The sequence below is a fragment of the Pongo abelii genome, chromosome 3, assembly GCF_028885655.2.
Source record: "Pongo abelii isolate AG06213 chromosome 3, NHGRI_mPonAbe1-v2.0_pri, whole genome shotgun sequence".
Classification (NCBI taxonomy): Eukaryota; Metazoa; Chordata; class Mammalia; order Primates; family Hominidae; genus Pongo; species Pongo abelii.
In genome coordinates, this window is record NC_071988.2 from 109,807,426 (window position 1) to 109,819,882 (window position 12,457).

A 12,457-nucleotide genomic window follows, 5' to 3' on the forward strand; every position below is an offset into this window, starting at 1 on the left:
ACAGATATATGGAGGACATGTGATATCCCAGGTGCCTTACTAGGTGAGGGAGTTGCAGGAGTGAATCAAAAAAGCTCACAAAGCCTTCAGTAAGGTGGACTGTTGTTATATCTTCATAGTTTACCCCTTTGGAGTTTTATGAGTTTTGGTTTTCACAGGGATAGGTTTTATTTAAACCTACATGACTTGAGCAAATCCACTATAAAGGGTTTTGGTGAGATTTAGAAATAGTATGAACAAAGTATACCTAGGATTTGGGAGACTCTTAAGAGAGTAGTTATTTTCATTAATAATGATTCCACGTCATCATTTACTTATTCAGACATAATAAGATTTTTAAAAGCCATGCTTTATAGTATGTTGTGACTTACCCCTTGTTATTACTTTTACAGTGAAATTAGAATGATATTTTCATCTCCTGCTTGTCTGACGGCGAGTTTTTTTAAAAAAAGGTAATACTTACATAAGATTTACCTTCATTTAAAACACTGGAAAATATTTAAAATTAAATGTTTCAAGTAAGTTTAATTTGTGAATTTTGTTATTCTTGCCCACAAAGTCCAACACAGAGAACCCTGTAGGTTGTTATAGAATTCTTTCATTTTATAAAGTAATTTTCTATTAGACTACCATAAGTTATAATTCCTAATTAATACTGTTTGCTTCCTTCATACCACTTTACTCTGTTGTCTGATTAGAAGGAATGGTGTTTTTTCAGGATCTTTGTATATACAAGGGATCAGCTAAATCTCACATTGCTTTAGTACTTAAAAGCCAAGAGTACACTTTACAATTTTTACTGTGTATGATCAATTAAAGATAGATCTTATTTATGTTGTCTTTAACTCACTGTTATAGAAGAAAATCTGATTTTACTCCTATTTGGTTTAACATTTGGTCTGATCCAATAGTTGAAACAGTTCCTATAATGCTCAATATTTGAGTTTTCTATTTCTGCTCTTTCCTCCAAGCTCTCCAATATGGCACCTGTGTGTAAAAGGGAAGAGAAGCAGAAATAGCAGTGTAAAGGGTCTTAGGCTGCCCTCTGCTTCTTTGGAGGTTGATGCCTTGCTGATCTGTCTGAAGCTGGTGTAACTCATATGGGTTCTCCTTTGCCTGTCCCTCCCTTGTTAACTTGGCCTTAAGTTTGCTCACTGGTTCAAAATATGGTGATACACATCTTGTACCCACTCCTGGTCACTAGGCGGTACTCACTTAACCCTTGTTGCTATTACTTGCCCTTGTACAACCCTCTTGGCAGTTCTATTAGTTCTTAACCCAGCTGCATTCTCAGTCAGCTTGTAGGACTAGAGGAACTGTTGGATGCCAATAACTTCACCTCAGGCTAATTCTTACTGCATGTGGGAAAATCTTTTCTATGTGAAGATTGTTTTCTTCCTAACATGAAAAAGTATCCATGCTCACTTCCCAGGGGTGAGGAACTCCTAAGATGTCAAAGGCTGCAAAAGAGAATATATTTTAAGGGGGAAATTTATAATACTTTGTTTTAGTACTTGCATACATATTTTAGCCCTAATATTACTATAAATCACTTAATCTAGCAAGGAGAAAATCTTTCTTTCTTTTTTATTATTTATTTATATATTTATTTATTTATTTAGAGATGAAGTCTCACTCTGTCACCCAGGCAGGAGTGCAGTGGTGCAGCTCGGCTCACTGCAACCTCCACCTCCCAGGTTCAAGCTATTCTCCTGCCTCAGCCTCCTGAATAGCTGGGATTACAGGTGTGCGCCACCACACCCAGCTAATTTTTTATATTTTTTGGTAGAGGCGGGGTTTCACCATGTTGACCAGGCTGGTCTCAAACTCCTGACCTCAAGTGATCCACCCACCTTGGCCTCCCAAAGTGCTGGGATTACTGGCATGAGCCACCGTGCCCAGCCTCTTTTTTAAATTTTTATTATTTTTATTTATATTTTTGAGACAGGGTCTCACTCTGTCACCCAGGCTTGAGTGCAGTGGCATGATCTCTGCTCACTGCAGCCTCCGCCTCGTGGGTTCATCTGATTCTTCCACCTCAGCCTCCTGATTAGCTGGGATTACAGGCATGCGCCACCATGCCCAGCTAATTTTTTTGTATTTTTAGTAGAGACAGGGTTTCACCACGTTGGGCCAGGCTGGTCTCGAGCTACTGACCTCAAGTGATCTGCCCACCTCAGCCTCTCAAAGTGCTGGGATTACAGGCATGAGCCACTATGCCTGGCATTTTGTTTGTTTGTTTTGTTTTGTTTAATGTTTAGAGATGGGATCTTGTGCTGTTGCCCATGCTGTAATGCAGTAGTTTGATCATAGCTCACTGTAGCCTTGAACTCCTGGGCTTGAGCTGTCCTCCCACCTCAGCCTCACAAGTAGCTGGGACTACAAGTGTGCACCACCATGCCTGGCTAGTTTTTTTTTTTAAATTTTTTTGTAGAGACAAGGTCTCCTCTATGTTGCCCAGGCTAGTCTCTTGAACTCCTGGCTTTAAGCAGTCCTCCCACTTTGGTCTCCCAAAGTGTTGGAATTACAGGCATGACCCACTGCAGCTGGCATACAATATTTGATAATGCATTATTTAAAAATTGTTGGGCTTATTGAATGCTGGCCTCTCAAATATCACTAAAACAACTTGTTGATAAGACAGGCCAGAGAGAACAGCACACCTGGACAAAGCTGCAGTAGTGTTTCTGAGAGGAGAGATAAGTTCGGAATTTATTTACAATTGGGAGTCTGGTTTAAGGAGGTCTTTCAATGTGAGAGGGAAGGCTGGAGGTTTGATTTGGACTAGGTAAATGTACAACTATCCAGGATGGGTGCAAACAGCAAGATAAGGATTTTGAGATAAGGGATTCAAAGAATCTATGGGCACAAACTGTTGATGCTCTCTATTGAAGATTTAAATGGGTTTTTCAAGAAGTTCCCATGATGAACAATTGCCATTTGCCTGGGCAAAAGTTTCCTGGAAAAGTAAAGTCATGCTAATAAAAACAGTGGAGTTGCAAAGTTCTGTTGAATGGTAAGGAGGGTAGGGGGTAGGTAGTTCTAGTTCTTAGTGTGCAAACTGAGCATGGGGGAGATGGTTTCCGTTGTCAGATTCAGCACGTAAAATGTTGTTAATATGGCAGCCCAAACTTGATGTAGCCACTACAGAGATAATAAATTGTTATCTACTGTCTTTTAACAAGGAGAACATAAACTGTACATTTTTTATGTCAAGTAAGTTGATTATTTTGAAAGGAGGCAAGCTTTAAGAAAAAGGTTTGTATCTTATATGTAATAAAACAACAAATGACGTACGAACTTTAGAAATATCCCTTTCCTTATGTTTATGTGCTTTCTTGCATTTCTTGTATCCAAAGAGGAACTGGAGAAACGACTTCCATTGATGTGGACTTAGAAATGGCAAGAGATACCTTCAAGAAGTTAACAAAAAAGGAATGGATTTCTTCCATGGTAATAGCCAATACTTACTTTAGATATAGAACAAATACGATTGCAGTTTATTTTTGTTGGAAGCTGGGTGAGATGGGAACTATGATTGTCATTGCCCGATGGGTTCTTCCTGCCCACTGCAGAAACAAAAATCGACCCACTGAGACTATGACATTGTAGTAAAGAAAGAGTTTAATTGACATGAGGCTGGCCATGCCATGTGGGAGATAGAATTATTACTCCAATCAATCTCGTGGAGGCTCAGGCTCACAGCTTAGGGGCTTTTGAAAGACAGTTTGGTGGACAGGGGGCTAGGGTAGGGGGCATGCTGACTGGCTGAGTGAGAGATGAAATCATAGGGAATAGAAACTGTCCTCTTGTGCTGAGTCAGTTCCTGGGTGGGGGCCACAGGACTGGCTGATGGGTCCAGGTGGGACCATCCAGTTGTCAGAAATGCAAAAACCTGAAAAGACATCTCAAAAGGCCAATCTTAAGTTCTAAAGTAATGATGTTATTTGCAAGAGTAATTGGGGAAGTTGCAAATCTTATGACCTCCAGAATAATGGCTGATAATTATTTAGAATTCAAGCCCCTCTCATCCTCCTAACTTGGTGGACTTTCATTAGTTTTACCAGAAAAATTCAGTTTTGGGGACAGACTAGTATCATTTAAACGATAAACTAAATTTCTCCCAAAGTTAGCTTGGCTCATGCCCAAGAATGAGAAAAGACAGCCAACCTGTGAGGCTGGAAGCAAGATAGAGTCAACCATGTCAATTTCTCTTACTGTCATACTCTTGCAAAGGTGGTTTTATGATTGGGGCTGGAAGAGGGGGTAGTGTTCATTATGAAATTACTATATTCCAGGTACTTTATTAGGTGCTGAGATTTATTTTCTTATTGAATCCTTAAATGTACAATAGATACAATATTTTTATTTTCAATATAATCAGAGCAATGCTTGAGAGGTGGATAATCTCTAGCATGATATAGGAAAAGAGCATTGGTTTTGGAAGCAGGATAACCTTATCCTGGACTGATCAACTGAAAAGCCACTTCTCTATTCTGAGATGAAACTTACATCTATTTGAGATGAATCTCTGTTACTACTTCATCCTTTCTCTTTGGATCACATTTTCTTTACCTGTTGAATTCATCTTTAAAATCTATTCCAGTTTAATATTGTGTGATTCTGGGTTGTATTGGGAAGAAAATTTTCTTTTCCTCTACTGACTCAGGTTTGAGCTGGTGGAAGGGGTCACTGAAAATTAATAATTAACAGAATCTCTTAGTGCTCAGGATGCTGTAGACTGGGTAGCTTAAACAACAGACATTTATTTCTCACAGTTCTGGAGGCTGGGAAGTCCAAGATCAAGGCACCATCAGGTTTGGTGTCTGGTGAGGGCCTACTTCTTGGTTAATAGATGACCATATTTTCAGTGTCCTCACATGGCAGTGTGAACCCCGAATATCTAAGACAGGTCTCAGTTAATTTAGAAAGTGTATTTTGCCAAGATTGAGGACACACACCTGTGACACAGCCTCAGGAGGTCCTGATGACATGTGCCCAAGGTAGTGGGAGCACAGTTTGGTTTTATACATTTTCGGGAGACATGACACATCAATCTACATATATAAGATGAACATTGGTTTGGTTTGGAAAGGCGGGACAACTCAAAGCAGGGAGGGACCTTCCAGGTCTTAGGTAGATGAGAGAAAAATGGTTGCATGCTTTTGAGTTTCTGATTAGCCTCTCCAAAAGAGGCATCAGATATGCATCTATCTCAGTGAACAGAAGGGTGACTTTGAATAGAATGGGAGGCAGGTTTGCACTAAGCAGTTCCCAGCTTGACTTTTCTCTTTAGCTTAGTGATTTTGAGGCCCCAAGATTTATTTTCCTTTCACAGCAAAAAGGGCAAGAAATCTCTCTGGGGTCTCTTTTGTAAGGGCACTAATCGCATTCATGAGAGCTCCAATCCTGTGACCTAATTACCTACCAAAGGCCCCACCTCTTAATACTATCATCTTGGGGGTTAGGATTTTAACATATGAATTTTGGGGAACACATTTAGCCTTTAGCACAGGAGGAAAAAAACAAGTTTTGTACGCTTGCATGTGGCGCATTCAGATGAAGAGGCTCCCTGAACAGCTAGGGATAAGAATTTATAAACCAACTTAATGGAGGAAAGGGAGAAGGGAGAAAGGGCTCCTATGGGAAGAACAAATGGGATTTTATGGAGACAAATGGAAGGTATGACAGTTTGTAAGAATGTTTGTTTATGCAATTTCTCATCCACATGCAAGTGGTCTGAATGATTGGTCTCCTTTTTAGCAGTGTAGCTCCTCAATGGGGGATGTACAAGAGCTTCATACTAGAAGAGCTCTGCATTAGTTAGATAAAAGAAGCTCCAAAAAGGCATCTCAAATGTCTTCAGTTAGTAAAATAATCTTTATACAATTTTGATGGGTCTGAGTGGGTCCTTATACTTGGAAGGGAAATGGGGAAAGTGTTCCTTAATGTGTAGGAGATACAATATTTTCATTTTCAAGATGAAGTGATAATAGCAAATATTATGAAGTATTGAAGTATATTTCTTAAATGAATTTAGGTGATATGGGAGATAATTTGGGGTGCTCTTCCCAGTGTGAGTTCCAAGGGACATTAGTTTTATAAAAAAACCCATAAAAAGGGTTCTTAATGAAAAAACTTCGGGAACACTCCCTACTATTATGGAGTCATGATACGCGCATTAGGAAATCAAAGATTCTATGACGTCATACACTAAAAGAAATCTCTTTTGACCCTATTTTTCTTGGAGTTATTTGACATCGTGATGCTATTTTCTAGCATAACACCAACTGGCATTCCACAGAAATCATATTTTGCTAGACATGTGAAAAAGCAAATTTTAAGAATTTGAATGTAATAGAAACAATATATAGTACATCACAGTTTATTGTTGCATATGTCACTTATTTACCCTTATGACATGAGAGGCAAACAATGTAATTACAGAACATAGATCTATCAGGTAGAGTAAATATGGCTAGCTGCTATAACAAACAACTTTGAAATATCAGTAGCTTAACACAATATTTTCCAACATCCTAGTCCAACAAGGGTTGGAGGTCAGAGGCACCTTTGCACAGGTTCATTCAGGGCTGACTCAGGCTTCTTTCCAGCATCTCTAGGCCCTGGGGCTGTAAAATCCTCCACTCAATCTTTTGGGTTGGCTAGCAGATGAGGGAAGTGAGTATGGAAGTTCCCATGAGAGGTTTCAGTGGCCTGGCCTTAATGTGTCACACATCACTTTCTCCCACATTGGTGAGCTAAGACTCAGTCACATGGCCCTGCCTAATTGCAGGGGAGCCAGGGGTGCCATCTTCCTATAAACCCAGGAGGAAAAAGAAAAACGACTGGCAAGGTGAACATATGGCATTTTCTCTGCCATGATAGATTTTACTACTATGGTAGTGCCACAGTCACTTTCTAATCGAGTAACCTCTTTCCACTAACTTCCTCTGAGTCTCTCCTTGCTCATCTGTAAAAACAAGGTAAAAAACAAATAAAGCAAAAATTACCTTACAGGATTATCAGTAAGATTAAATAAAATGATTTACATGAGATCACCTGACACATTGTAAGTACTCAATGAATGTTCAAACAAATATAAAGAATACCATACAAGTTTATTCCCATTAGTATGTTTTTATATACATCCCATTTTAAAAGTTTACTTCTGGGCCAGGAACATTGGCTCATGCCTGTAATCCTAGCACTTTGGGAGGCCAAGGGGGGAGTATCACCTGAGTCCAAGAGTTTGAGACTGGCCTGGGCAACATAGTGAGACTCCAGCTCTACAAATAATTTTCTAAAATGGGCTGGCTGTGGCAGTGCACTCCACTTAGGAGTCTTGAGGTGGGAGGATTGCCTCAACCCAGGAGCTTGAGGCTGCAGTGAGCTATGATTGAGCCACTGCACTCCAGTTATAATTGAGCCACTACACGCTGAGGTAAAACTTTACCTCTGGATGAAATAAAGAATATAAAAATTTAGAGCTATTTTTCTCTGCAAATTTTTCTACTGGTATGTGAGAAAACAGAAAGAAAGAAATGGATATTCTGTGAGGGGAAGGGGACAGCTCTTCCTTCTAGAAGGAGGAATACTAGTGTGACCTGCATACAACATTGCTTTTGAAGGGCTTTGTATTCATTTTGAATCCATAATTCACTCAGTATATCCATGCTCATGAGATTTCACTTTATTTTCTTCAGGGAACCTGATATAAAATGAGGAGGATGGCTCTCATGTACTATATCAGGGGCATTTGGGATGGAAGGAGTGATGGAGTCTCATCAATAGGTTTCAGAATGGTTAAGTGATTATTCTAATTGGAACATGGTGGAGTGAAACCCTTAATTTCATAGCTTGCTTCTCACAATCCTCTGTATCTAATATATCCTGGGTCTGTTCCCTGATCCTATTTTGACCACAGATAACTACGTGTCTCGAGGATGATCTGCTCAGAGCTCTTCCATGCCGTTCTCCACACCAAGAAGCTTTATCAGTTTTCCTCCTGCTCCCAGAATGTCCTGTGATGCACGATTCTAAGAACTGGAAGAACCTGGTGGTTCCATTTGCAAAGGCTGTGTGTGAAATGAGTAAACAATCTTTGCAAGTCCTAAGTAAGTTTTATGTCACTTTATCTGTACTCTCAATATAGAGTCACTCTCTGAAGTAGACGTTGTAGCAAATTTTGAATAGAAGATTTCAAAATAGACAAGTATTTGAGAACATGGCATGTGAATTATTGAAAAGATTAATAATCTAAAGCTATTATAATTATTAGTTTTATCATACAAAGCAGGTGTAGTTTTTAGACTTGGATGTGGCTTTGACATCAGAGTTTGGTAGCTATAAAGTATTCAATCAAGATAAATCCATACTTTAAAATTTTTTGCTCATATTATTTTGAAACTTTTGACATTTTGACCAGATGATGAAAAACAAATGTTAAACTTTGTATTATTATTTTTTACTTTATTCAGTACTGTATTATGTCCTTTTATAGCTTTTAGCATATATTGAAAGTTCAGTGATTACCCGATAACCCAATGGGGTACAGATATTTATATACCCTTCTACATAGAGGAGAGGGGAGGTAGGGAATGTAGACAATTCTTTTGAGAAGTAGTAAATGACTATTAGGGAGAATGAGTGGACCCAGGAAACAGAAATTAACTCGTAAATGATTCTCCTTGGAATTGGAATGAGCCTGAGAAGCAGGCATTATCTTTTGAAAAAGTACATCTAGGTGTGGTTACATTCCTCAGTTGTCTTCTCTGTGACAGATAATGTAATTTCAGAAATGGCATGAAAGGCAATTCTCTTCTCTATAGTGGGTCCAGTCTTAAGGTAGATAAGGGAGTGTCAGAGAAAAGCCTTTTCCAGCATCTGCTGACCTTCAAGGGCCTTTAACTTAAAATAATCAGCATACCAGGGTGCCATATTTTGGGGCAAATTTCCCTGGACTCCTTCACTTAAGAGGTACAGAGGGCCAGGCATTGTGGCTTACACCTTAATCCTAGCATTTTGGGAGGCCAAGGTGAGAGAATCTTTTGAGCCCAGGAGGTCGAGGGTAGCCTGGGCAACATAGTGAGACCCCGACTCTACCAATTTTTTTTTTTTTAAATTAGCCATGCATGGTGGTACACACCTGTGGTCCCAGCTACTTGGAAGCTGAGGCAGGAGGATCACTTGAGCCCAGGAGTTTAAGGCTGTATTACTGGAAAGGGGTCCCAATCCAGATCCCAAACAAGGGTTCTTAGATATCACACAAGAAATAATTCAGGGACCGTCTATAAAGTGAAAGTAAGTTTATTAAGAAAGTAGAAGAATAAAAAATGGCTACTCCATAGGCAGAGCAGCCCCTCGGGGCTGCTGGTTGCCCATTTTTATGGTTATTTCTTGATTATGTGCTGAACAAGGGGTGAATTATTCATACCTCCCCTTTTTAGATCATATAGGGTAACTTCCTGGCATTGCCATGGCATTTGTAAACTGTCATGGTGCTGGTGAAAGTATAGCAGTGAGGATGACTAGAGGTCACTCTCGTTGCCATCTTGGTTTTGGTGGATTCTAGCCGGCTTCTTTACTGCAAGCTGTTTTATCATCAAGGTCTTTATGACCTGTATCTTGTGCTGACCTCCGATCTCATTCTGTCATCTAGAATGCCTAACTGTCTGGGATTGTAGCCCAGTAGGTCTCAGCCTTATTTTACCCAGCTCCTATTCAAGATGGAGTTGCTCTGGTTCAAATGCCTCTGACAGCTGCAGTAAGCTATCAGCATACCACTGCACTCCAGCCTGGGTGACAGAGCAATACCCTATCTCAAAGAAAAACAAAAAGGTACAGAGGATATGTACAATGAAATGTAAGCCACCCAGTTCCCCTCCCAGAAGTGGCTACAGGTTCTAGTTTCTTGTGTAACGTTTGAAAGATATTCTATATATAGAAACATACAAATGTATTATTTCTGTTGTTAATGGTAGCAAACTATTAAAGTTCCTCTTCCACAACTTGCTTTCTCCCACTAAACAGGATATCATGGAGATCATTCCAATAGAGAATCTATAGAACTGCCTCATTCTATTTAATGGCTGAAGAATGTTCTATTGTGAAGCATTTCATTGTACATATATAAATTCACACATGCAGGAAACATTCCAGAAAGCAAAATCACTGAGTCAAATTGTATGTACATTTTTATTTTGAGATATTTTGCCAAATGACCCTCCACAGAGTCAGGGTCATCATATCACCCAATTTGAAGTGGTTGTCATCCACATTGTAGTCTGTATAAATTTCACCCCTAGAGTTGGGAAACCTGTCTGTACTGACAAAGGATGTATCAATTTACACTTCATCAATGAATATGAGAATATTGGTCTGCATACTTTCCAACCATGTTATCAAACTTTGATCTTTGCCATTCTGAGGAAAAAAACCCTTTAATTTTAAGTTGAATTTTTCTTATTAAGAGTGAGATTGTGCCGGTTTTTGCATATCACAGATCACTTTGTATATCATATTCTGTGAACTCTTATTATAGGACTACCAGGTCTGATTTCCTGTTGCACAGTAACAGACCAATACACTGAAAAAGTAGGAGTTGCAGCAGAGAAAGAATTTAATAATTGTAGGGAAACCAAATGAGGAGATGAGAGGAAACCTCAAATATGCCTCTTCAAGAGGTTTGCGGATGGGGTTTTTAAGGGGTCTGGACACAGGTGATGGCCTAAAGTGTGGTGATCACTGATTGGTTGAGAAGTGAGGGGTGAAGTCAGGGATAGGGAGATGAAGAAACTGCATTCCTGCGCTGAGTCGGTTCCTTGGTGAGGGTCTTCAGACCAGTTGGTGTCAGCCATTCTGCTGGAATTCAGGATCTGCAAAATGCCTTAAGTAATTATTGGATAAAAAGGTCCAGTGTCAGAGATTTTATCTGTAGGAACAATGGGAGAGCAGGTGCTCAGTGTGCTGTGTGACTCTGGGTTAGTTATCAGCTCAGCGAAGTGGGTTGAAGTGCACCAGCACACCCTAGTCAATTGACCTCATCAATAACCATAATTCTGCATAAAGCCTGGCTTATAATTCCCATTAACCCTGTGAGAGCGGTTTTGCTATTCTTCCTTCTTTGCTCTTTTCCTATTGGTTGTTAGTATTTTTCTGTTTTATTTTAGGAGATTTTAATTATGAAGGCAATTAATCCTTTATCAATAATACGAATTGCAAGTATTTAGGCTATTAAAAATTTTTTTTTACTTTGTGGTATTTTTGCTATGCAGAATTATTTTAAAAAATTTTAATGTAGCCTCCTATATTAATATTTTATTCTATGGTTTCTGTATTTGGGGTCATACTTCAAAAATAATTTATAACTAAAATAATTCCCATCCTCCTACTGAAATTTTTATTATTTTATTTTTATATTTAAATATTTGATCCATATGAAGTTTATCTTGGTTAAACACTATTTTTTCTAGATCATTTTCCAGTTTTCCCCACATATTTATTGAATCTTTTTCATTCCCACTAATATGCAATGCCGCATTTATTATGTATTAAAATTTCGTGTGTATTTGAGTCTACTTATGGAATCTCTATGTGTTTGCTTTTCATATATCTGGGTAATACTGTGTTAATTACATTTGCTTGATAATGTATTTTAACATCAAATTGATTTGTTTTCTGAGAGCTGTTCTGAGAATTTAAAGGTTCCACATTCCAAATCCATGTTGCAATCCAGTAATATTAAAATATAATTATTGGCTATTTTAAAAAGTACATGGCCATGTACCAGATGTTCATAAAATCCAAAACCATATATAATATTTTTTCATTTTTTACAGATTAAAAACGTCCTTGATGCCATTGTATGTGTTTGTGTATTCACCTATGTATGTTTTCAGACTTTATAGATACCCTATACAATTGTCAGTTTGAAAATCATGAAGTCAATCAATTAAGCATAAATGTGAGCCATTAACCAATTTCTTCAAATCCTGAATTTGAGCTTTTCAAAATTCTAATGATACTTAATAAGGGAAAAAAATTTCCACATCTGTGAGCAGTAACAGTTGTGCAGGATATACTTAAAAAAGATATTTATAAATTATGCCATCAGAAATGTAAAATATTATCTATTTCTTACATGAAAAAACCCACTAGAAACAGAGATTTGGGGGGTGGTAGGAAAAACATATTTATCATGGCTAATTTTACACCCCCCAGAGAAGTGTTGGGCATTTTTGCAAGAATCTTCTCTGAACCCGCTGATCCAGATGCTTAAAGCAGCCATCATCTCTCAGCTGCTTCACTGGACTGAAACCGAACAGGATCACTGTAATGTTAAAGCTCTTTTAGGAATGATGAAAGAACTGCATAAGGTAAGGGTTACTCTAAAGGAATGTATGTACTATTTTATTTAATCAAAATTCCTTAAGTCTCAACCAATTGGACTTCTAAG

The 12,457-nt window shown here is 38.5% G+C and overlaps 1 protein-coding gene across 2 annotated transcripts in view; it reads left to right on the plus strand.

Moving 5' to 3' along the window:
- Positions 1-12,457, plus strand: part of HERC6 (HECT and RLD domain containing E3 ubiquitin protein ligase family member 6) — a 64,952-nt gene that overhangs the window by 25,677 nt on the left and 26,818 nt on the right. For both annotated transcript variants that reach the window (XM_024246004.3, XM_054554148.2), the window contains 4 exons: positions 393-452; positions 3,360-3,453; positions 7,928-8,117; positions 12,223-12,377. In XM_024246004.3, coding sequence (XP_024101772.2) covers positions 393-452; positions 3,360-3,453; positions 7,928-8,117; positions 12,223-12,377 — 499 coding nt within the window. The remainder of the gene's footprint in view (positions 1-392; positions 453-3,359; positions 3,454-7,927; positions 8,118-12,222; positions 12,378-12,457) is intronic.